This window comes from Engraulis encrasicolus, chromosome 9 (assembly GCF_034702125.1).
Source record: "Engraulis encrasicolus isolate BLACKSEA-1 chromosome 9, IST_EnEncr_1.0, whole genome shotgun sequence".
NCBI classification, from domain to species: Eukaryota; Metazoa; Chordata; class Actinopteri; order Clupeiformes; family Engraulidae; genus Engraulis; species Engraulis encrasicolus.
The window spans coordinates 26,197,228-26,224,695 of NC_085865.1; the positions used below are offsets into that span (position 1 = coordinate 26,197,228).

Here is a 27,468-nt window from a genome sequence, read left to right on the forward strand (position 1 = left end):
TCCCATACTGCTTTTAGTTCTACACAATCGTTTCGATCTGAAAGACAGTATGGCGAGGATGACTCATAACGTACAAGATCATGGGATCTGTGTCATAATGGCCAAGCATTCCGACCTTAACAGTTTCTCTGCCCAATCAGAGAGCAGGGCAGTGTGTCATAATAGCCAAGTATTCCGGCCCCATACGGAATTTACAATAGGCAACTCCCCAGACCTAATCTCACTTGTGATTAGGTCTGGTGTTAACCAGGCAAATGAGCACATGGTCATGGTGAGCAATGCAAACACGCTCTGTATCTGCCCACTGCTGCTGAGAGCAGAAACTGTAGGTTCACAATGCCTTTTCACATTAGGTCTGATTAATTGTATATTACTATGATGACTCAAAACTATGTATCCAGGTTCTCAGGGTAACCTGGAACCAAGAGGTAGGTTTCCAGACCCGGAAAAAAACTTTATGAATCACATGCCATAGTCAAAATCAAAACCACAGAAATGGCATAATACAGTACCATCATAATAAATACCATAGGTTGCGACAAAGCACCGGGCACTCTTCTCCATGTGAAATTACGCCACCTAGTGGCCCAGTATCTCACTGCATCTGGACTGGCTAACTACACTTTCATTTGGCTACCTCTCCATCTTCACAAATCAATCACAAACAGAAAACTACGGAAAAAAATCCCTGGGATCTTTCAGGAGGTCTCTACGTCCAGAAAAACAGTGATCTCATATCTTACATACTTTGCACATCCTGGCCATTGTTGCCTAAGCCAGGAGTTTTTAGGTGCAACGTCTTGACTCTCATCTGGGGATTTTTATGCTGCCTGAGGCTGTGAGATATTTCATATAATGCACGGCATTATACTCTCCAGCCATTGAATACAGTATGGTAATGGTGGATAATGTGTGGTTGAGTCACTTGACGCAGTGACTCAGTTCTCACTTCTCAATTCTAAGAATTAAAAGGTTTTGTGGTTGAGTTTTCTCTGTCTCCCTCTCTGTCTCTCTCTCTCTCTCTCAGAGACAGAGAAAGGGGGATTCGAGCAGAAGATGAATGAAAAAATCAAGGGAAGTGAAAAAGGAAACGGATTCAAAACTATTAAAATGATTAAAAAGTTATTTATTTCAAGAATTAGAAATACTTAAATCTGAAAATATCATGTTTTGTTATTTACCAACAGAATCTTTTTGACATTTGATACATTAAGCAAATTCTATTTAAACATATTATACATGTTTTAATACATCTATTACAAAATACAATAATAACACAAGTCGAGGTCCCTTTTTGACATTCGCTTCCCATTTTCCTGTCCTCTAAAAATTCTTCAAACCTCTCCTCCACATCCCTTCATCTGTGGTTTCCCTGTGTGTCCGTCTGAGACTTTCTGCACAACATGGCACCGGCCATATGACACTCAAGCAGCAGAAAACCTAAAATGACCTTTTCAGTCTCCTCAGTTGACTTTTTTTTGGCATGCCCTCCACTGCCACCTGGTGTCTATTTTATGTAAAGACAGACAAATTCTTCGCCCTTACTCTAGAATTCTAGAACTCTCTAGAACTCTAGAATTCACCATACATCTTCAGATGCTCTTGCAGTGTAGGGGGTAACTGTGAACCAGAAATGGGGTGTTGGTGTTACTATGTGTAATGCCACCCCTAGTCCAAATTTCTGCCCTCCCCTGTTGCTGACGAGACTGGCTTGATTGAGTGGCCCGATAAACTCTTGAGCTGCAGCATCCTCACACACACTTCGGTGCTCTGGGACCCTGGCGTCCAGGAAGACCTCATTCACCAATCAGACCCTAGGAGTAGGGTCACATGACGTACAAGGCATCCTGATAGGGAAGAAACTCCATCTTGGTCCGCCTGCTGATGCTACCTCTTGTTAGGTGTGCGTACCTGGTGTCTTGACCACCCTGTTGGTGCTAAGAACACATGGAAAACAGAAAAAGTCCATTAAAATCATTGACATAAAATGTACAAATCACTATACACCTCTCCTACACATACTTGACTATTTGTCAATTAATAGAAGGTATGTCAAAATGGACAGTATTCGGTTGCTGACAAAACAACAAAATGAGCCAAAATATTTGTGATGTTTACAAAGTTTTACATCAGAATTTTCGAGACAAGAGCTTTCAAATCCACTTTCCAAGAAAGACAGTCCCGTGCAAAGCGCCCAGACTCTTACTTGTTTGTTTACAAGTCTGCCTGTATCGAGTGTCTGTGTCTGTGGAGCAACCGAGGTTAAGGAGGGTGGACTCACAGCGAGGGTAGCCAGGAGGCCGAGCGTTACTGGCACTGCTCCCAAATGAAGACTGGAAGTTGTGGATCGTCTCCTGCAGGATCTGCCTCTCTCTTCCCTGGAAGACAACAAGGCTTGTTAAATTCTTAAGAGAAGGCCGCTGTTATCAATTCAATGATACCAGAATAAAGTCAAGAGGTGGTGTACATCTAAACCACAGATGCAGGTCGACAACTATAAAAATAAAATGTTACCGTTTCGGCGTTTTATTTTTAATCCCAGTGAACATTTTTTGAGATATTCAAGAGTGTATATATTCCATTTTTTACTGTTACCAGAATACTAGTCATATTACTAAAGACACTGTGTAGACACTGTGTAGTGTCATAGCATTACTGTAGGCTACTAGGGGAGTTAAGATTTTTCACTGACGAGTAAGGCGTTCCACTGGTAAAATGTTGTACCGGTACATTATGAAACTATGCAGTAAAATGTAACACTAAAGAACGCCAATTATTATCCTTTGCAATAGTTAAGGGTGATTTTTAGCAGGTCTCAGACTTTTCCAGGCCTTTTGTTCTTTAGAATTATCAGAACTCCTGCATGTATTCTGTCTTAAAACACACAAAGAAAAAAGAAATAAAAAGAAATCTTGAATATTACAATAGTCAATAATATTCAATGTCATATTTATGGCAATGATAGTAAGTATCAACACAGCTACACAACAATCAAATGGACTACATAACAAAAGCACATCAGTGAGCTTTCAGATAAATGTTCTAGAAGTACTTGCAGGAATGTCTCCTCTATGAAGGCCTACAAGTCAAGTCAAGTCAAATTTTATTTGCATAGCACATTTCATAATATTCACTCAATGCGCTTTAGTAGGCCTAGATAAAAGAAAAACATAAAAAAAACACTTAAATCCCAGTAAAATAAACTACAAAAATAAACTACAATGCAAAAATCAACGTATATACTGTACAGTGCATCTCCTGTGCACTTTGTATTTGCTTGTGATGTTGGCTTGATTATGTCCTCTTTTGAAAGCCGCTTTGGTTATAAAGCGTCTGCCAAATGCACTGTAATGTAATGTAATGTAATAATAATGTATATACCTTGCCAGCGTTGAGTTCCGAGATGGCAGCCAGGATCTGCTGGCGAGGCCCGTCTGTCTTGATGCCCAGCTCCTTCAGGTCCCCATCCGTCAGGGTGAGAAAGGCCTCCATGTCCACCTGGAGCATCATTACAATACACAGTCAGAAATATACTACGGCTCAAAATGTTATCACCACACTATCCCCACAAGACATTAAAACACACCGTCAGAAATATACTACGGGTCAAAATGTTATCACCACACTATCCCCACAAGATACTTTTTTATGTCAATTTGGCTTAGTCCATTTCAATTTCAGTTTTGGTTTAATGTCAGTTTATTATGTCTTTGTTCTCTGAAATGAAGACACATGCTGTCCAAAATCTCCTACCAACCCCCTAATGAGCTCTATGAGTCCCATGTGTGCAAAAGCAGATGTCTGCTCCTGTAGATCCATACATGCTAGATGTTATACATATAATTTGAAAGAGGACAATCTACGCTTTCCAACTATGTAAGACACTTACTTGTACTGAAACATAGCCGAGACAATGGATTGTGAATTCATTAGGTTCATTATGATGGCTAGAAATTCATACAGCTACTTTGAATTGAATTTGTAGCCGAGGTGGCCATGCAAGTACTGTCAAACACCTATCATTGGAAAGAGCAGAAACTGAAGTTGCTTGAATAGATGAGCCATCATAAGAACAACAATCCATTTCTGTACCAGAGTTATCTGGCATTAGAGTGTTTCATTTATCTCAAGAATTTACTGCTGTCTGACCAAAATCATCCAAATTTCCAGACTATGGGATATGGGATAGTCAAGCAACAAATATCCCTCCATTGTTTGCCTACTACAGAGAATATGAATAGTACCAGTGAGCGACCAAGTCAAAAATATGCGCAATGTGAGAGTAATGGTTCTTGCAAACCTCTTGTTCCTCAAATATGGGCTGATATTTCTCCAAGGACAGCTTCTTCAGGATGCCTGTCAGCTCATCTGCCCACACACAGACAGAAATATATGGGGTTACACTTTTATTGCAGTTAAACAGAATGTCACTAAAACTGAAATATGGGGTTACTCTTGTATTACATTTCAGTTAGACAAGCAGCACACACGCCTACAGGAAGCCACCAAGTTGCTAAGTTTCTGCTCAACAGGCAGATACGTACATACAAACACACACACACACACACACACACACACACACACACACACACACACACACACGTACACACAGACAGACACACACACACACACACACACACACACACACACACACACACTCTCTCTCTCTCTCTCTCTCTCTCTCTCTCTCTCTCTCTCTCTCTCTCTCTCTCTCTCTCTCTCTCTCTCTCTCTCTCTCTCTCTCTCTCTCTCTCTCTCTCTAATACCGCATTGTAATCATGGAGGTATGTAAGCATGTAAGCATGGAGACTATGTGGTATACTTAGAGACGATCTATTAGTTATAGCAAAGGAAATCTTTGGTGTACTGCATATCATGGAGTGATTGAGAACCAATACAGCTGATGTGTAGGCCTGTATTTGGTCACTGGAGCAGGGCTGTGGCTGTTTCCTGTCTGCCTGATGTGTGTGTCTGATGAAAGTGCTAGTCATGCTGGGTGCTTTCCCTGAGAACTTCCCATCTACTGTGTCCAGGCACTGCCTGCCATGGGGGCCGCTAGGGGGGGAAAAGTGGTACAGATTCTAAGGGCCCAAGCACTGATAGGGGCCTTTAAGGGGGCTCAAGCACTGAGAGGGGCCCTTAAGGGGGCCCAAAATTCACATTTTTCACGGGGCCCAGCATTTCTGGCAGCGGCCCTGCTGCCTGCTACTGTGAAGCAAAGACTTGGCCACCCCAGAGCAATGAAATCACCACCATCCACAATCAGACAGACTCACCCTCATCTGTGCCCAAAGTAGGGGGATTTTGATTCGTCCCCATAGAGTGAAATAAATAATAATCGCAGGCCTTTTCCCAAATACAATCAAGATGTAATTTGTAGGAAAGGGGTGGGGATTGCATACACCACTGAAATCTGATTTTGAATCAATAACTAATTAATCAAAACACGATTATTAAAAAAATGATCTATGCTAGCACTCTGTCTGTTATTGTGATGTAGGGGCAGACGGGCAGACAGGCAGACAGACTCACCCTCGTCTGTGATGGTCCCGCTGCTGGATCCTCCGCTGCTTTTGGAGCGGGGGTGGGAGGAGGTGGAGGAGGTTGAGTCCCCACCTGGAGGCTTTGGGGTGGGGGAGGGCGAGGGTGTCAGCGTGGGAGAGGTGCTCTTGGACGTGGAGGAGTTGCCCGACTGGGGACGCTTCTTCAGATCCACCTTCTGTGAGGACCGGAAATGGGAGAAGATGAGGATTTTGCACATTCAAGTTCAAGTTCATTGTACCTTCAAGTTCAAGTTAATTGATCTGTGAAAGTGTGTGAAAGTGTCACAAGACACAAGTGGGAGAGCGAGAGGGGAAGCATTGTCAAAGGACCTCAGGTCGGAATCGAACCCAGGTCGCCGGCGTAATGGTACAGCGCCTCAGCTCATTGACCCGCCGCTGGCCCATTATTATCATTATGAATAACCGTTCCCTTGTCATAAAGGCACACCAAACAGCATTTTGCAGTTCATTAATAATCTTAATAACTTGTTAGATAATTGATCTTGTTTGCTGTACTGTATGCACCATTGCAGCTCAAATGAACCTGAACAAGCCTTGGGTATGGAGCCAGGCTAGCCTGACAGCAAGGTGGGCTAGTTGCAAGCTATGCACAAAGGCGCCTGTGAGGAAAGCCACATAAAAAATACATAAATAAATAAATAAACCTACTTTGCATCTGCAGTTGTTCTGTACATTTCCTGTGCACTCCTGTGTATCTGCTAGTGATGTTGACCATGTCCTCGATTGTAAATGGATTTGGTTAAAAAGCGTCTGCCAAATGCAATGCAATGCAATGTAATGTAATAATAAAACAAATCAAATATTGCAGAATGTCAGTTAATTTGTGAATTAGTTTTTAATACGTGTTGATTGCCTTTTCCTTTTGCACTAGGGACCATGTAGGAAAGAACTGTTCTCCCTTACAGTGTAGGCTGCATGTAGGCTGCATCTCACAGGCTACTGTCTTCTCTCTACATATGAAGAGTTTAGATGCAAAACCCCCTAACTCCATTTCTGAAGACCTGCACTTCGATATTTTTAGAGAACCCCGTTGTTGGTTTGGATTACATTCATGTACTTGATAATACAAATAAATATTTATCTTACATAAATGAAATAAAAAAACTATGCAATTTTGATAGCCTTGCATTAAATAAAAATGAATTATGATTATTTTCTGAAAAGGCACTTAGGGGGTTTTGCATCTGAACTCTACATGTCTTCTCTATCCACAAGAAATCGAAACCCAAGCCAAACCAAGCCTACCCGTCGCGTGTGCAGGTCGCTGCTGATGAGGTGTGGGGTGCTGTGGATGTCAGGCAGGTTGATTTCGGGTAAGGTGGCACTGGGCAGGGCGGGCAGCACGGGTATGGGGGTGGGGCACGGCGTCTCCTGGGTGCTGGCCTTGGCATCCAGCAGACCCGCTGCTCTTCTCCTGTGGGCTGCGATCTGAGAGAGAACACTGTCTGCACCGCTACCCCCTGTGGTGTGGAATAATATGATACATTTCCATATTTCTGATGTGACAACATCTTCAATGATTTGTTTGACTTTGACTTTCAGTCTTGCATTTACATTACATTACACTTAGCTGACGCTTTTTTAGCCAAAGCGTTTTACAGTCATTCTACAGGGTATTGGTTACAGTCCCTGAAGCAATGTGGGGTCAGGTGTGTTGCTCAAGGGCACTCCAGCGTGTTGTGAACACAGCGAAGAAGATCATTGGAGTACCACTCCCCTCCCTGCAGGACATTTACACCACACGCCTCACCCGGAAAGCACTGATGATCATCAAAGACACAAGCCACCCTGCACACAAACTGTTCAGCCTCCTGCCCTCTGGAAAGAGGTACAGGCGCCTCCGTTCCCGTACCACCAGGCTGGCGAGCAGCACAATGCACCAAGCGATCAAGATGCTGAACACTCAACCCACTCTCCCTCCACTGTCAGCCTCTAGCCAGCAAGGCCACTGACAACCCCCCCCCCCATCCCCCACCACCATATCTGCGACTGAACATTCCACCTGCACTACTATACTTGTGACTGAACTTTCAACCTGCACTAACTCAAAACATGCACACACACACACACACACACACACACACACACACACACACACACACACACACACACACACACACACACACACACACACACAAGCACACTGCACTTTCTGCACTAAACCCAAACATACACACACTGACACACACACACACACACACACACACACACACACACACACACAGACACACGAACACACACACAAGACGCACACCGCACCTTCTACCTGCACTAAACACATACACACACACACACACACACACACACACACACACACACACACACACACACACACACACACACACACACACACACACACACACACACTGCTGCTGGTGTACTTGACAGACCTTTTTTAATATTTATTTTTCTTCAAAATGCTACTATTACCATGTCAGAACGCTATAAAGGACTTTTTTTAAGGAAAAGCACAAAAGCACAACAAATACCTCTTAATGTATGTCCTCTACAAGTCTTCTGTTGTCCAGTCTTGCACTTTAAATGTCTGTATGAGCACTGTCTATGTCCATACTGTCTTAAGTCCATGTATAAGTACTGTCTATGTCTATACTGTCTATGTCCTTACCTAGATTAGTCTATGTCTGTATGGGAAAGCAAGAAATGTAATTTCAAATTCTTTGTATGACCAGTGCATGTAAAGAAATTGACAATAAAACCTACTTGACTTGACTTGACTTGACTGAATGGACCATGACTGGCCATGGACCAAGGTGGGGAGAGGTTGTGGTGGGATTTGAACCTGCAACCCTCTGAATTTAAGTCCAACTCCCTAACTACTGGACTAATTTTGATGCCAATATGTGTGATATAGCATTTGCTTCTCTCAAAATCAAAGGGGAGTGGTTTTGCACTCTATGTGTTGTGCTTCTATGTGTGCTATGCAAAACAAATTTCTATGCAAACGGATTATACACAGTATTGTAGTATATTATCATATAAATAGAAACAATATAATGATGATATGGAAGGCACAGTTTTGGCAGTTTTTCCACTTTAAAGCGGCGACTCCACAAAAGTCACGAAATGTGTCATGGCATGCACCCGATCGGTTGTGTGAGTCAGAGGTGTGTCGGTTGACCCCCGCGACCCCGTTGGAGCCCCCAGATGAGTGTGGGGAGTTGTAGTTGCCAGAGTTGGACGGGGAGGAGGAGGGCCCCTTACCAACGCTGGGGAACTTGATGGATCTGCTGCTCACCACTCGACTGATGGACGTCTGAGAGACAAGTGTACACACGCACACACGCACGCACGCACACACACACAAAACAATACTCAGAAATGCAGTTACCCACAAAAAATCCTAAATATGGCTAACTGCACATGCACATCAATTTCTATCTTTGTATTTCTCTCTCTGACACACGTATACTCTCCCCCTCTCTCTCTCCTCTCTCTCTCTCTCTCAAACACACATACACAAACACACACACAGACACAAACACCCAGCGATAAAAAAACGTATGAATCAATTGATTACATCTAAGCTTCTTCTGCCTTTATTGAAGTTGCCCTTGCCAGGCAGACAAACAGACAGACAGATGCACAAAAACGTGCATGCACACACACAAACACGCACACACACACACACACACACACACACACACACACACACACACACACACACAGTCACAGTCCAGAAGAGACATGAAGCCTCTGAAGACATGATTACTGACTATGTCTGAGTTTCCGCTGCTGTTGAAGTTGGCCTTGCTGGGCCTCTGCGGCATGGAGAGGCGAGGCGGGGGCTCCGTGGCCTTGCCCTCCTTCAGCAGGCGCGAGCGGTCCGAGTTCCACGGCTCGAAGTTGGAGGGCGGCAGGAAGGGAGGGATCACCGCCTTCAGCTTGTCGTTCGGCAGCTTCGTCAGGGGTGCACCATTTCTCAACTAAGACGAGCAATAGACAAACATTTGAGAAAATAAGTTGAAGTGTTCGATATATTTCAACACTCACACACATTCATTTCATTGCTGTAGCTCAATTGGAAGCCATTGATTAGGTTTACAAACAGGCAGCGAACCCCATCTACTGTACTTAAGTCTTTTACACTGAGCCGCTGTTATTATCTTTGTAATCGGCTACCTAAAGCTACGTTTCCACCAATACTGCTACCTCATCTACTACTTATATAACTATTGTTATTATACTGTAACTATTGCTACTGTTCTGTTATCATTTCTATTATTGTAATGTCTATATTCTATATTTATCTTGTCTTCTGTCTACATGTTCAATGTTAAAGGTGCACTGTGCAGGAAATGGTCAAAAAAGGTACTGCAACTATGCTGCTCATTGAAACTGGGCTGCCTATTGCCAAATTTGATCTTTTCATGAAAGTTTACAAAGTAATAAACTAATATTTTCTAGTATGGTCCATGTACAGTCATTTTTGCAGCTAAAAATGGCTATTTCTGGAAATTCAAAATGGCGGACCATGGACAAGATCCCCCTCTTCATGTAGTAAAAGTGCAAATTTTCCAGTCATAATGAATACTTAGAATTTGATGGTGGTGGTAAGTATTCATGGAAAAGGAAACATTAGTGAATGGGCAGCATGAATTCTGGAAATAAACGACTAAAAATCTCAAACAGTGTACCTTTAAATGTTAAATGTTAAATGATGAATGTTTAATGTTCTTTTGTACTGTATTTATTATTGACCACTTATTGTTACCAGTCCATCACTGTTACCTGTCCTGTCTTGCACTTTATGTCAGTCTGTAAAATGTCAGTCTTGTATATGTCTATGTCCTGGCATGGTATAGAGGAAAAACGTAGTTTCAGTTGTCCTTGTATGTCTGTGCATATGAAGAAAGTGACAATAAAAGCTGACTTGACTTGACTTGACTTGGTACAAGGGCCTAATACTCCTTGCACTGTCATAACAATGTTGTTATGATGTAGTTGAGTGTTAGGCCCATCAACATATCAGGTTAATATCTTTCAGAGCTTAACAATCACATGTTCAGATCCTTAGAGTTACATGCGAGTTATTTCAAGGTCAACTTCCGATAAAACACAGTTTTACGGACTCCTTTTGAAAACCGGACGGTCACCCCAAGTTAAACTCACATGCAAGGCTCTCGTAGACATATATATAGACATTTCTGACTTTTGTTTCTACATAGAAATTACTTTACCATTGTTGTGATAAGAATGTCATCCTTTTCCGAACTGGTCCTTCCAATACCTAAAGGAAACATGTCAATTTAAGTGCTTACACCATCTGAACCGTAAACCTTACACATATAGAAAGACTGTTTTACATTAGACCGTGCAAGACATGTATAATATACTGTGTATATTCAGTGTTTACCACTATCTCTGCTCTTCGTGGTCCAAGCGGTACTGATGTCTTGAGTCATTTGTCCACTAGGTGTCGCCACTGCTCCATTGGGGCCCGTGGAGGGAGTGCTGCTCTGCTTCCTCTCTGCCTTCATGGTGCTGTCCAGTGGGGGCTCAGTCTCGTCCACAAAGGGCGCCAGGCGATTGGTGGAGAAGCCGTGCCTGAGAGTGTGGGTCAGCTTCAGGTGCCGGAAGCGGTTGGACATACGGTTCCACCAGGACTACAGACACAGGCACACAGACAGACAGACACACAAGCACATAAAAAGCCAGATTTGACACTCCCTCTCTCTCTCACATGCATGCACGCACGCACGCACGCACGCACGCACGCACGCACGCACGCACGCACGCACGCACGCACGCACGCACGCACGCACGCACGCACGCACGCACGCACACACACACACACGCACACACACACACACACAAACACACTATAGGTTCAGGTGCCAAAAAGCTGGCAGCAGCCCGGCTCCCTGAAGTTGCTGCTCCCTGCAGTTTGTGACCAAGGTCAAAGTGTTCTGGAAACGTGTGCCAGACAGTGATGGTGTGGCGTCATTGCTTGGTTCCGGCAATGCGTGCCAGTGAAGGTGCTAGTGCTTGATCAGAATGACCACAACATTAAATGGCAATGGCACCATGCCAATCGTAGCAGAAAAGAGGCAATAGAAAGCAGCATGAGTCATGGCACCCATCTGCCAGTGGAATAGGGGCAATAGGTGCGATACGTACAGTATATAAATAAAGGCTAAAGCCCTCCGCGCACACACACACACACAAAAAAGTGCAGTAGGTGCATTTCTTGTCTCACCTTGAGGCCGCCTCTGTCGTCTGGGGGGAGGGGCACGGTGATTGACTGGCGGCTTTTGGAGCGTAGCAGGGGAGTCTTACGCTGCTGTTTCACCTTCTCCTTGTCTACCTTCATACACACAGACGCCAACAGCCTCACCAACTCTGTGTCTGAGAGAGACAGAGATAGAGACAGAGACACAGAGACACACAGAGAGAGAGAGAGAATGGTAAGTAATGTATAATGCATATGTATGAATGAGTGGTCTATGGTGTTAAATGAGAGTGAATGAGAGAGTCTATGGAGTTAAAATTAAATATGAATAAATTTCATTGCTAATTGCATCAGCACAAATATGACTTTTGCTTCTAAGTCCTGCACATTATTATTCTTACCAGGATCATTTAGTAGCATGACAAGGTCGAAGGCGGTGTATCCATTTTTGGCTCTGAGGTTGACATCTGCCCCCTGACTCAGTAGGTACTTCACCACGTCTTTGTTCCTGCGGAGGAGATCATATGCATCGACAATCTCAGTGAGTGATGTGTGTGATGTTAGTTATAGTAAGTGTGTGTGTGTGTGTGTGTGTGTGTGTGTGTGTGTGTGTGTGTGTGTGTGTGTGTGTGTGTGTGTGTGTGTGTGTGTGTGCGTGCGCGTGTGTGTGTGTATGTGTGTGTGTGTGTGTAATACTATGCCCATGGTAAGTGGGCTGCATGAGTCCTGCTTGGCTGTGTCTGTGGCTACAGTGTGTATGTCTGCGTGCGTTTACGTGTGTGTGTACGTCCCTGATTGTGCGTACGCAAGTGTGTAAAACATACCCATGGTAAGTGGCTTGCATGAGTGCGGTCCAGCCGTGTACGGTGTCCTGCTTGTCTGTGTCGGCGCAGTGGTCCACCAGCAGCTGCACCATCTCCAGCTGCCCACTCACGGCGGCCAGCATCAGTGGAGACGCCCCGTCCCCATTGGCCACGTTCACCTGCGCAGGCTCCTCCTCCAGGATCTCACACACCAGCGGCGCATTACCTGGAGGGAGAAAGAGGGAAGGTGAAGCATGCTACGTATTTAGATACATACATAACATGTAGGGTCCCTTTCATTATCCAAACTCCCACCTTCCCTTGAGCTTCTAGACTCGTGATAGTGTTGCAAGACGTCATGGAGGAAAGAAGTTAAATGAAAAGTTGAATTCAATATCATGCAAGATTAATATTCAAAGGTCCTTTTCTCATTTGCAGTCGAGATGTTGAATGGGAAAAAGTCCCCCAAAAGTTATTACACCTTGTCTGACAGTAAGCTTTATAGTTTTTTCTATGGAAGTGTGGCATCAGTGAAGCGCCCGACCACTAGCACACATCGAGGATGGGAGCTTGGGTAATGGAGTGTACCCTTAGTATAGTGTTAGCTGTGTGCTACCTGGCTTGAAGTCCGAGCTGATTGATAGCACTATTAAATTCTTATAGTGAAACTGTGAGCATAGGACCTGAACTGCCTGACCCAACTAAAATTGGAATCTGTAGCCTACCAGTTTACTTCAGTGCAAACTGTTGAACATATTTGCTTTGTGCTATGGTAACTATTAATGAACTGATATGCTGTAATTCACATCACAAAAAATATAGGCCCTACTATTGTAGAACAGTAGCCTACATGCAATCTACCGTCTAAATATACCTCAGTAAAAATCGTAGGCCTATTGCACACCCCTATTTTTTGCCCTTGTAAAAATTGCACTTACCCAGTTTTAGAGCTCTGAAGATGTCCGGTCTCCTCTTCTCGTCGTCTGTAATGAAAAAAAAAATCCTTTAACAGGCCATTTAACATACCACACAATGGGTCGGCAGTAGGCACTGTAGACTGTAGAGAGCTAACCGCAGCTGAATGATATTTTTTTAAATATAAATGTTGACTTCCTACCCCCTGGAAGTACCAGCTCCACACAAAGCCATTTAAAACACAAATGTGCTGATATGACCATAAAGCTGTGTGTCTAGGCACTTTTACAACGCCAGTATTGGCTTTGCCTCGGGCAGAGAGAGACCAGCAGCCAGACTTGGGTAAACGCCCCCCCCCAAAAAGCGAGCCATGACCTCAGGCTACCCTTTAACACAGAACACCTCCAGGGTGAACGGGAGGACATGTAAAAGACTTCCAGCACAGGGAAGGCAAGAAGAGGGGAAAAAACGAGTCAGTTGTCCCAGGCCCACGGAGAAGGGAGGCCCAGTCTTCATTACATAGTATGTATTGGGATGGGGGACCTTTTCAAAATACTTTGGCCTAGAACCCAGCCAAAGCTGTCCGCGACTCTGTTTCAACATCTCAGCAAGACAAACAGTTACTGCTACAGAGACTCTAATGGCTGAGGCGATTTTGTTATAACACACAGGCCTGAACTGGAGGGCATAACTAGATTTAAGTATCATTTGTGCTCTAGCACTTTCGCTAACGACACTGTTGTATACGCTCCAGATACTATCAGCTTCTCAAACCAAAACATACGGGCTAAATTAGGTGTGTGTGGCCTGGCAAGTACCTCTAGTGTCATTATAGAGAGAGAGAGAGAGAGAGAGAGAGAGAGAGAGAGAGAGAGAGAGAGAGCTGCTGACAAAGCATTTCTGAAGACAGAAGCCTGAAGATTGTTTTTTTTTTTTAATCAAGTTCAAACGACTTCTTCTTCCACCCCCTGCCAGACAAAGCACCATCCTGCCCTCCCTTCTGTGGTTCTGCAACCCAGCCTGTATATAGTCTTGACTGGGAAGCCGACAGGGGGGTACAAAGGGGTCAATTGCCCCGGTCCCAGGAAGACAGGGGTCCCAGGACTGGGTCCTCATTACATTGTATGCATAGGATGGGGGGGCCCTTCAGTGACCCTGGTCTCAACCGAGTTCTCAGAATGGCCAAGGCCCCCCTGCTAAGAACCAGACTTCCACAGACAGCGACCCAAGGACAACTCAAGGCGAGCCCAAGCCTCGAATCGAGACATGGAAGATTCCGGAAGATTCTACTGGTACGAGTCAACAGTGCGGCACGCGGTTCCAAGAAACCACTGGTGGTGCGGACCACAATCACTCATGGCTTTGCCAGGGAGGGGGTGCTGCAGGGAGGAGGGAGACGTTGGTATGGAGTGCTAATCTTACCGCGCCGGTATTTTTTTCTCTCCCTCTCACTGAAATATCCAAAAACACAGTTATTTTCTCCTACAGTAAGTTGATGAATCAACTAGGCCACTTTACCACACCAGTAGTCAAATTCTTTACATGAAAGTCTAGGTTCCATGCTTAGTATAAAATGTATTTAATCTGAGCAACATAAAACAAGCTCAGTGTCCCACCATTTCTTAGACTGCCCACAAACAAAACCCTACAGCAGGTTATGTAGTCAATCAGTCAAACTTTGCTTCAAAAGTTTCACACGTGTCTTTCTGAAATGCACCTGATATTTATACCACTTGACCCAGCACAGGACTGTCTTTTTTCAACTGTCAGTTTACTTTACACCCTGTGAGCTCTCGCTACGGGGGAGCGACTGAGTGCTTGTTTGTTTTTTGTCCATGCTCCACTAAGGACTGCCATCTGTTGTGCCTTTCCATGCACTGTGCACTTTACCTTTCCAAAATATCATGAACAGACTGCAGGGAATCACTGAAAAAAGCTCCCAGAAAGTTCCGTCTTTATCACAGATGAAACACCTTGTTCTGGCCCTTGTTCTGGCCCTGCACTCGCCTACTATGCGTTCGACCTGGGTTTAATTCCCGACCCGGGTCCTTTGCCGACCCTTTCCGTCTCTCTCTCCCAAACATTTCCTGTCACTCTCTTTAACTATCTTGTCAGCAATAAAGTGTAAAAGACCAAAAAACCTTAAAAAAAGATACACCTTGTTCTGTTACAACCTCCTTTTCTCTCTATACTTAGCATCCTCTTGTGCAAATTGGCCAAATTGCCATCTGAGGTGGACATCAGGTGTCTTTTCTTGTTCTCCACAAGCTGGGCACAATCACACAGCACAGTGTGCTTTGTTAGCTAAACCAACCGTGGCTTTGAAATTGCCTCGTTTTCACACATGGATGCCACTCTGTCACACCTGCAGACTATAAAGACTCATCTCTTGCTGAGGGACCGGCGGAGTGCCTGGAGTTGGCATGCGTCAAGCTTTAGTGTTCTTCTGTAGTGGTCTTGCTACTGTACCCTGATCTCTGGGTTCCATTCCTACCAAATCCTACAATAGCAACAGCCCCCAAACAACAGTAATGTCAGCTCAGAGGCTGAACAGTACCATGACTGTTACATAGTCAACAATGACAATATAGGGCAAAACAACCATCCATTTATTATAATACTGCTAACTACTATACTGTTATACAATGAGATACAATGTAATAATATTCCCAATTGTAACAAAAAAATTGTTATTACTGAGTGTTTCCTTCCCAAACAACACTCACACCCTCACTCTTCATCTGTACAAATAAACTGGTTCTTGATCTGTAAAAATAAAATCTCTCTTTACTCACTTGATATTTAACATACAGTTTCAGGTATGCCATATCTCTTGGCCTCCCTCTAATTCTTAAGCAACCTTTTTACTACTTAACTGTACATTTCAGGTATAGTAAGTACTACATAAAATAATGTACATATAAGGTATAATATTATTCAGGTATGACATGCCAGACTGCGGCCTGACAAAGGATGTAGTCCAAGTAGTTAATTTCCTTTTATGCCTTGACTTTTGACTCTCCTTTTACAACTACAGTAAGATCACATTTCACAACCACAGTGCTATGAGGCATTTATAATGTATAATATATCAGGTACTGGCAAAGGACGCGCTCAACTTCTCGGAAAAACAAAAGTCTTTGGGTGCGCGATAAAATGTATCAACTTAAGGAAGAAAAATCCGCACTCACAAACTGCGTCTCATTATTTATTTATATTACCACCATGTCCAAAAAGCAAACGCGTTTCGGCTATCAAGCCTTCATCAGTGCGTGGTACCAATTATATATCAGGTATGCCATACCTAGCTGTGGCCTAACGTGCTGATGGAGTCCCTCTCTTGACCTCCTCCTGATTCTTTACTCTGATTTTACTAAAACAGTGTCATAAATTACATATAACAGGTGTAATAATGATCAGGTATGCTCTATCTCAGGGTTGTCAAACTCAAATTGACCGAGGGCCAAAATCAAAATATGGAACGAAGTCGCGGGCCGAGCTCAAGATTTATTTTTAATATATGGACTACAATCGTGCAGGTACGCACTTAATACTCATAGTTAAATCTCTCACACACTGGCACATATTGTGTTGCATAGGAGTGTGAGCTGTGTCATTGGCCTGGGCCCGCTCATACTTCTGAGAAACACCAAATTTCATGTTCAAGTCCTGGTACACTGTACATTAATAATGTATGAAGGGCAACTGTAATACACATTTGAAATGACCTCGCGGGCCAAATAAAATGACTCCGCGGGCCAAATAAAATGACTCCGCGGGCCAAATAAAATGACTCCGCGGGCCAGATTTGGCCCCCGGGCCTGAGTTTGACACCCCTGCTCTATCTGGTTGTCGCCTGACAGTAATGATGGAGTCCAAGTAGTCAATTACCTTTTACTATTACAGTGCAATAAGCTTCATATAACAGGTGTAATAATAATCAGGTGTGCCATACGTTACTAGCCAGGCTGCGCCCTAGTGACGCAACACCTTCGGCGGCGTTGCTTCAGATCGAATCTCGATTGCAAGTCTATGATAATCAGGCAAATACGTTACCTGGCTGTGGCCTGACGGTGGTGATGGAGTCCAGGTAGGTCTTGACCTCCTTCTGCTTGAGCTGCAGGGCCAGCTCGAAGGCGGTCTTGGCCAGGGCGTTCAGGTGGTCGGGGTCCGCCCCCCTCTCCACCAGCTGCTGGGCGACGCCCACCTGTAGATTAGATGAGATGAGATCACATTACATTAGCGTTTATTGTCTACACCACAGACGCTCTAGTGGGAGAGCAACAAAAATCTTTGTCTGTACTGGGGCAGCCGTGGCCTTGCGGTTAGGAGAGGTGGTCATAGCGCCCATCGTTCCACCGGTGGAATGCTGTAATAGTCATTGAAAAGTGAACTACCATAGTACTACACTACTATGACATACTGTACAGTAACACAGGGCCTTAGTAAAGCACTACGACTTGGTCATTGCCATTCTAGTAACAGCAAATTTATAACACAGTGTCTTACTGTAACTGGGTAAGATCAGAGGGTTGCATGGTCGAATTCCAACCTTTCCTATCCCTACAGCTCCATCCATGGCTGAAGAGCCCTTGAGCAAGGCACTTCACCCTGCAATCTCCCCAGGGGCTGTAACCAATAGTCTGTAAAATAACTTAATCATTTTGGATGACAGTGTCATCTACAGGGTAAGTGTAATGTAATGAGGTGTAATGTACTGGAGAGAAGTGTTGTGTGCTGACCTTGCCCGCGGCTGTGGCCAGCATCAAGGCGCTCCACCCGGTGCTCTTCTGGTAGGAGTTGGCGTCAGCGCCCCACTCCAGCAGCAGGCGCGCCATGGTCTCGTGGCCCAGCTGGCAGGCCACCAGGAGTGGGGTCACCTCCAGGAACTCCCGGCCTCCTTCCTCCTCATCGCTGGAAGACGATGGTGGTGGCGGGTGAGCGGATTGCACCCCTTCACCTGCACAGTAAAAAAAATGAGGTGTCACTACAGTATTTCAGAGTTAACACATTGAATACCGGCGGTGCTCACGGAATTATGTCGTAGAATACCAGCGTTCTAAGCCCTTTTTTACGTTTTTTTGTAGACTCACAGCTTATTATGTGATAGGGCCACTGAAATATGTTATGACTCGTTTGAAAGTGGAGACGCTGCCCTCTTAGTAGGTGAAAACTGTGTGTCTCTACGAGCTTTTATTGCCGAGTAAACCCACGCTAAACCGAAGTGGGTATCCATGGAATTCAGCTACAATCGGAGATATTGAGGTTTTTGTGAAGGGTGCGCTTCTTCAGAATGTGACGAGTTTGAAAGGGGATGAGTTGGTTTTAATCACAATTTGGTGCAAGGTTAGCTCTGACACACATCTTCCTGCACGTCAAGACACGCCTCCTGCTCTAAACCACTACGACACCGGCAATCAATGCCCTTCGAAATCCACGTTTTTCACACAGACTGAACACAAGCTCTTTGCACACATGCAGAAGGTCGGACATTTGCTAAAATAGTTCCCGATGACTCCCGAAATAATAGCCCAACATTGACAACAAATCCCAATGATATGATGCTTAGATGTAGCCCATCCGATCCATATGTAGCCATCTATGCTAGCTTCTGGCTTTTCACATACAGGAAGACAGTTCAACATAGGGGTGAATAATCAAATAAACTTATCTGGTTGGCGATCAAACTTCTAAATCGGAGCGCATTACTCCAATTACAATTCGGGTGCCATTTTGATCCAAGGAGCTGGTAAAGGTCTAGGTAGCAAGGCCAGAAAGTTCAAGATACTCCTGGCACGATATACAATGGTCTCTGTGTTTACGTATTGCGTGAAGTCAGACACAATACACGCTACCGATCGTGGGCTACTAGGGAAACAACAACATAGCACGATTCACGAATACGGCAGCACACCTCCTGCTCTGTCACACTACGACACCAGCAATCGATGCCCTTTGAAATCCCCGTTTTTCACATGGACTGAACACAAACTCTTTGCACACATGCAGAGGGTGAGACATTTGCTAAAATAGCTCCCGATGACTCCCGAAATAATAGCCCAACATTGACAACAAATCCAAATGATATGATGCTTAGATGTAGCCTAGCCCATCCGATCCGAATCATATGCGGTGGCAGATGGACACTCCCAACTGAGATCGCTCCCGGACGTGTAGTCCCAGGTGTTTCTATCACTCCCGGACGTGTAATCCCACCCGGATCGATAGTCTGGCTAGTGGGAGCGAGCCGACAGGGGAGCGTCCTGCGTTGGGAGCGACAATCAGGGAATCATGATATGTAGCCATGCTAGCTTCTGGCTTCTCACATACAGGAAGACACAGAAACTTATCTTTTTGGCGATCAAACGTCCAAATCGGAGCGCATTACTGCAATCACATATCGGGTGCCATTTGGATCCAAGGATCTGGTAAAGGTCTAGCAAGTCCAGAAAGTTCAAGATACTCCAGGCACTATACAATGGTGTTTACCTATTGCGTGAAGTCAGAGACAACACATGCTACAGTGACCGTACTAGGGAAATCAATGCAGGCAGCGCGATAGGCGACATGGGTTGGCATCCAGACATCTTGGTAAGTTAAATTAAAATATCCAAATCATAACACTCAAACATCATAACAATCAAACAACTTTGGACTGCAAATGTTGTCATTTATGTCCATCACAGAGCTACCAAAATCACATATATTGTCCATTGAAGGGTGTAGATTCAAAATATGATATTTAAATGCAAAAACGTATTTTTACGTTTTGGTATACAACGCATGGGCGTGAAAAACGCATTATTACGTCGTCGGTACTCAATGTGTTAACTCACTCCACTATACAGTCCTCTTCAAATGTTTTGGAATAGCAAGGCAAATGTCCTTGTTTTTGTTACACACTGTAGATCTTTAAGACAAAATATGAATATGGGACAAGAGTTCAGAATACTAGCTTTTATTTCCTGGTAAATAATGTGTGATAAGTGAAAAAAAATCCACGCTTCGTTTGAACCCACCCATTTTTTTCAGGTGAGCAAAAGTATTGGAACAGGTGACTGATAAGTATTTCTTGTTGACCAGTTGCTGAGTTTGCAACATCAAATACCCCGGTATAATCTACTTTTTGGATTGTGTTTAAACCTTTAAAGATTGTAGTTCTTATCAAATAGTATGAACCAACATGAAAGCCAGAAAATGTACAGTTATTACAGGGTATGGATGGGTTACAGTTGCCGGAGCAATGTGAGGTTAGGTGCCTTGCTCAGGGGCCCTTCAGCCATGGATGGAGGTGTAGGGAGAGGTAAGGGTGGGATTCGAACCTGCACCCCTCTGATCTTAATTCCACCTCCCTACCCATTAGGCCATGGCTGGCCCATGTCTTTATGTACAGTTAACACTGGCATTTTTACTGTGCATACCTCCACCGGAACAGCCACTGCCGGCGGAGCCGCCGCTGCCACTGCCGCTGTCCAGGCCGGGGGCCTCGACCATGGCCAGGTGGTCGTAGTCGTCCACGAAGGCACCCGACTCCAGCAGCAGCTTGGCCACGTGCGCGTGCCCGCCGCGGCCCGCCATGCTGAGCACGCTGGCGCCCATGCGGTTGCGGGCGTTGAAGTCTGCCTTGTTCTCCAGGAGGATGTGGGCCACCGTGAGGTGCCCAAACCTTTCACACACACACACACACACACACACACACACACACACACACACACACACACACACACACACACACACACACACACACATGGTTCAAAGGTTTGTTCAATACACCTTAAGGGACCAAACGTTTCACACAGCCACACACACACAGACAGAGACATGGTTCAAAGAATTTGTTCAATACACTGTGAGGTGACTGAACCTTTGGCACATAGAGACAGAGAGATAGCTTATTATGTAGGGAAGCAAATAATTGGTAATAGGTCCTGCTTCAATTGTATGTATTGACAGGGCGGCCTTTCAGATGAGCCAAAGTTGTGAGCAGTCCTGGACACATACAATACACAGCAGGTCAATTATTTTATTTGGGAGGACCAATTATTATTGAACAGCAACACAAAAGCCAAAACAGTAGCAAAGAAAAGCAGTATTGCGCGCAATATTGTTCCATGTTGTTGACAAAACTCATTTATGTCAAGTGTGACCAAAAACGTTTACTTTACGCCAACTGATATCAAGGTTGAACAACTTGTGTTCATGGTGACCAAAGTGTCTGTAGGCCTAAATGAATTCGGCTGCTTATTCATATACAATAGGCCCTCAGTGGCTATTTGTTTGTTTAGCCGGTCATTTGCATTCAACCTGGACTCATCGAGGACGAGAAGATCTCCATGACGCAATATAAAAAAACAGATGTTACATCTTGTGTTCGCACCATTGAACAGTGTTTAGTACAAAAAATAAAGCTTAATGAGTTGATGACAATAGTGGACAGGCCATCGCGGAAAATCTGGTCATGCTTCTCAAACTAAATAAGCAGCAGGCTTAAGATGTCACTGATTTCTGTTCAATGTTCTTTCTTGCTTTTTAAAATAAGCTCTGAAAGAACAACAATTCCTTCCATCCCTTCCCCAGCCTTTAGCTGTTAAACAAGGAGAGAAGAATTCGCTGGAGTTTTGGATCCACCCACCCAACATCTGTACACATTCAACCAATGACCGCGTGAAGAAAGTGGTACCACACCTCGCAGCTTGCATGAGTGGCGTCCATCCGTAGTTATTTCGGCTGTCCACCGAAGCCCCCTTCCTGAGTAAGAACCGGACCAGATTCTCGTGTCCACTGTCAGCCGAGAACTGAAGCGCCGTGTTCCCCTCCTCGTCGGTGCAGTCCACGGGACCGAGGGAGACTCCCCGGGAGGTTTCGACACCGCACTCGGACCCCGCATCCAAACGCAGACTTCGGCACTGCGTCCCTGACTCGTTCGCCCCAGGCTCAAGAATCCGCTTGGCACTCTCATAGTCTCCCTCATCGCAAGCACGAAACAGAAGAGCGTTCGCTGGGATACCGAAATTCATCTCTGAAACACCCCAGTTGTGCAGTAAAGAGCTAAAAGTTCTTCTCCGCTATTCCCAATGTTTATCGGCGTATCCGGATTAAAAGACATCGCGTTCGCATCCAGAGATGGGAAGACTCTGAAGAAATAAAGTTGTTTTTCTTTTTTGGAAATCGAAACGGCAACAAACCGACTTTTCCGCGACAAAAATCAACTTTTGTTAAAGTAAGCCATAGTTTTAACCGGTGGCGGTGTCGCCCTGAGGAATCTCGAAGTCTTCCCTACAATATGCAGCGCATGCGTTAACGGGACGTAAAAGGAGACCACTTCGAACTTCCTTTACTATCCAGGGGGCAGGGTGAAGGCGTTCCGTTAGACAGCAAATTGACCGTGTGGTGAGATTTCTCACAAATCACTGTTCGTGTTGTCGGGTTTTATAATCCCGAAACTATTCGGAGAATTCTATTGTCTCCCCGCTATTCATTTAGGAAACATTTAAACAAGACTATCCCCACATCACCAACGACTTCTCTCCACGACTCAGGGTAAAACAGTGACAGGTTGCGACGCGAGTTGTAGGCCTAATCCACACAGAGGATGTGCGTCGTCATTTTATGGACTACGTTTGTAGGCCTATACCAGACAATATGGATTTCAGCAATCACAAGTAGGCTCTTGTTTGCACAATTATCAGTGGCCTGTGACGCACGGTACGCGAAACTCCCCAAAGTAGGACGCACAGGGAAAATATAGCAAAAATGTTAATTTGACAAAGAAAGAAAGAAATGGATTGGGAACAAAGGGCACCAATAATTAATATGGAACTATCCCCACGTTTGGCCTCAAATCCGGGGTGATAGGGGGGCAAGCAGGGCATTTGCCCCTGTTAGTGTCCTGGGCCTTCCCGTAATGGTGGGGAGGGCCCAATTATGACCTTGGCAGGTCTGATATTGCCGGACTGTCAGGCCTCACAATAGACACCTTCAGCAACACACACACACACACACACACACACACACACACACACACACACACACACACACACACACACACACACACACACACACACACACACACACACCACCATCATCATCATTATCTACCACAGCACTTACACATCTCTCACAGGAAGTTATTGTGTAGTGCCGGACTGCTTGGTGTCATCTTACCAAAAAGCTGCATGGGGTATATGTCTCCTAAGTTGACAGTAATTCAGGAAGATGAGATCAATCCTGTCTGACCTTTCATGTCATGTAGTGTAGCCAAGCCATTCCCAAACTTCAGAATACCAGGGCCCACTTTGTGAAACATTTCCACGTCCAAGACAACTACCAGGAACTCTGACAGGAGGGACAAAGGGGTCAGTTGTCCCGGGCCCTATAAGATGGGGGCCCAAAATTGGGTCCTCATACATTGAATGTATTGGGTGGGGGGCCCTTCCAGATGACTTTGCTGCCAGCAGCCCTGCAACTACTGCCACCCCCCCGCCCCCAAAAGGAGACATATCAAACTGATGATACTCAAATAATATTTAATTGCTTTATCCCGTTGCCCCCTTGTGATTGATAAATTAAATACACTATCATATCATGACAGATGACTCTGCACACAAGTCTAGACCAAAGCTATTAGCTTTACCAAATTAAATTGGAATTGAATCCCTGTCACGTAACAATGCAAACAGCAGCACTGTGTATTGAAAACCCCAGAGATAACCTGTACCAGACTGTTTTTCCAGCACTGTTGCCATTATTGAAATCATACTTCATCTCTCCTCTCTCTCCCTCCCTCTCTATCTTACACGTGTCTGTCTACCCTGGCCGCATCACAGTTGAACCGATAAAAGATAAACCCAATGCAACTGATTAAATATAGGGGACTTAGCAAATCATGCGAGACAGGTTTTCATTTTGTGGGGAGCCTGTTTGTCAGTGCTATCAGGGAGTGCACAGCTGTCTACTGTTAGATTGTGTGTGTGTGTGTGTGTGTGTGTGTGTGTGTGTGTGTGTGTGTGTGTGTGTGTGTGTGTGTGTGTGTGTGTGTGTGTGTGTGTGTGAGAGAGAGAGAGACAGGAAGAAAGTGTGTGTGTGTGCGTGTGCGTGTACGTGTGCGTGCGCGCACGTGTGTGTGTATGTTTTGGCTCAGGGGGTTAGTCTGCTGTAGAAATCTGGCAAGCCGAGAGCAAAGGTTTTGTGCAAATTTGTGAAATCATTAAGTGATTTGGGGATTTTCAAATAGTAAACAAGATGTTTATGTAGAATCATTCACTGGACAGAAAAAGCAGGCACAACGTATCTCAGAAATCTACTCATTGCACTCCAATGGATTTTATCCAAGCTTGAATCATTTGTGTTCATTTGGAATTACAGCTGCTTTTGACAATATAACAGTATGCCTACAGTTTTCATCATTGACATGAAGTATTGATGTTTGCCACTAGAGGGCACTCAAAGTCCATTGATTTAACCGTGAAGATTACACCATAACATCAAGGCCCCCACTTCCATCCACTCTGAAAATGAATGCATCACAGTGCATGACAAATGACCACCTTGAACTCTGGCAATTGGCCAAGAACAACACGCACCATAAGCTCTGTCACCGCCCTCACCAAATTACCGTGTCAAAAAACTGATATACAGCACAGTAATCTGGCCATGTTGCACCCCCTCACTAAAACAATGCACAATGACCCAGGGCATAAAGCATCAACGGTGACAGAAATCAATAGCATTAGCAGGGGAGAGGTGCTGCCAAGTGACTTTGAACACCCTTCAAATCCTTAGTTATAAGAGGAAGAGTTGTAAGACTTATGAGGTGGCTTTTAAAATTCAATGCGGTATGAAAACCTCATGTGGGCTATTATTCTTGCCTCAGAAACATACAGTATCTGCTTTTTTGTTCTTTATCTGTCTTAGTTTTGTTCTTATACTGCTATTAAAAAAAAAAATGTTTTTACTATAGGCCTATCTTGTAATTTACATCTTGTTGCAGTATTCAATATAATATTTCTGGAGAAGGAATTGCTTTCAATCTCTATTTACAAATGTATACATGTACTATAGCCTACAAGTGTAGTGCTCACACATGTAAGTGTGTAGTGTTCTATTCTATTCTATTCTATTCTATTCTATTCTATTCTATTCTATTTGAAACAAAACACATTTTTTCAAGTGCAGTATGAACTCCTTCTTATAATTCTGTGAAATGGAGATCCTGGTGAGCTGCACTATTGATCCTGAAGTGTGCTGTGAAAAAACTCCTGCCAGGTACTTCTTCTGCCTGTGCTCTTAGACACAGCTCATTTCACTAATGGGCTGATCTACCATGGGAGTAGTGAACTGGAATATGTGCAGTAGGCCTATGAACGGGGATGGGCGCCTCTGATCCTGAGGTGAACGAGAACTCACATGAACTCAATCATAAGAAAGGCTACATGCAGTAACCTCATAACCTGAACTTTCTGAACCTTCCTCTGAAACAGTAAGCCCATTTCACTGGAATATGCCACAGTCCCCACTGAAATCTGAAATCCAGTACCATCGTTCCTTTCCCCCAGCAGGCAGTCATCAAGTCTCTACCGCCCAGTAGCACTCACACCTATTGAGATGAAGTGCTTTGAAAGACTGCTACTCGCAAAAATCAAGTCCATTGCCCCACCATCCCCCTAGGCCTGTAATGATCGATATCGAACCAAGCCGACGTACCGTACCGAAAAGACCTGTACCGAACCGAACAGTGCTGTACCGAAAGGTTGAGTAAAAGGCTCTGTTCATGTTTTTACATTATGCTGCCACTACATGCAGTGCATGGCTCATGCAGAACACTGAGACAGAATTCAAGAAAAAACAGGTATAGATGCTTGTTCTTTGTGAAACCTTGAACTGATGAAATCTCAGACCCAAAGTATCAGGTTGAATGTATTTCCTTTTTTTCCGTTTGTATTTTGACAATATTTTGGTGAAATAAACAACGTGCTGAGGAAGAAAATGGTTTTCTATTTGGTTCCCATATACTGTACCAACAATGTAGGCTACCGAGCCGTGACCCTAAAACCGAGGTACGTACCGAACAGTGGCAGTTTTGGGGGGTGTGATGTTGGTAAGCACAAATTCTGTAACCAAGCCAAACTAGTGGGGTCTCCCCCGATGAGATTTTAAAAAATAAAAATGCTCTTAAATTGTGAATTTTGACCTCTTCAGACAGCTCCCTAGGCTACTAAGTAATTCTACCACGTAGCATTTCGCATCCTTCACTCCACGACTTGAAAATACAATCCAAATGTTCGCGTTGCATCTTACAGCAACAATTCATATCAATGCATTGAACAGAAAAACACATCACCACAGCCATCATTCTAGAAAGGGTGTGTTCTTATTCTGCTAGGTAGAACTAATAGAAATGAAGTCAAGAGTGGCCACGAGCATGCCGTTGCGACCAAGGTAGGCCTACACTGTACACGAGAGCTGCCAAAAACTTGCATAGGCCTGCCGTTAACTTGAAAACAGGCTATGGGAAAGACAGACACCAGCCCTTCTGAACAATTGTGAACCCATCCATGGTTGAGTGAGTCAACCCATTCCTAAGGCGCAAGCTTCATCAACAACCAAACATGTTACAGCGGACAAATATAACCTTACCTTAAAATGCTGTCTTGACCAGAAATCCCAACCTTTCACTTAATCCACACATTTTCAAAATCATCATGTCCATGTTCCCGTTTGTAATCCATATGCTAATCAAGAAAGGCATATTGTGCTGCCGTTTAGCGATTCTCTTCAACTAACTGTGGTTCGTGTTATCTGCATATTATATTGTTATGTATGGGAATATATGGGTCTACTTTATTTCATTGCGCATTGATAGTGATTGTTTTAATAGTAATATGCACATGCGCATTAGTCTGTATTGAGTCTTCACAAGTTCACTAAAGGAGCCACGGCTCGTTAAATGGCAACTCTTGTGTCCGTGCTTTATTGTAGCACATAAGGTTGAATGTGT

General features: G+C 44.3%; 1 protein-coding gene across 1 annotated transcript; it reads right to left on the reverse strand.

The window, feature by feature from the left end:
• Positions 1–1,131: 1,131 nt before the first annotated feature.
• Positions 1,132–22,753, reverse strand: LOC134455643 (ankyrin repeat and SAM domain-containing protein 6-like). Its single transcript, XM_063206846.1, has 18 exons — positions 22,158–22,753; positions 20,894–21,138; positions 18,215–18,432; positions 17,529–17,679; positions 13,496–13,540; positions 12,579–12,783; positions 12,156–12,262; positions 11,782–11,930; positions 10,939–11,188; positions 10,763–10,812; positions 9,299–9,508; positions 8,667–8,838; positions 6,810–7,024; positions 5,533–5,719; positions 4,301–4,368; positions 3,382–3,498; positions 2,282–2,378; positions 1,132–1,937 (listed from the first exon to the last, which is right to left on the reverse strand). Exons 1-18 carry the CDS (start codon positions 22,487–22,489, stop codon positions 1,888–1,890), a joined length of 2,868 nt encoding a protein of 955 aa, XP_063062916.1. The 5' UTR covers positions 22,490–22,753; the 3' UTR covers positions 1,132–1,887.
• Between the last annotated feature and the right edge of the window lie 4,715 nt (positions 22,754–27,468).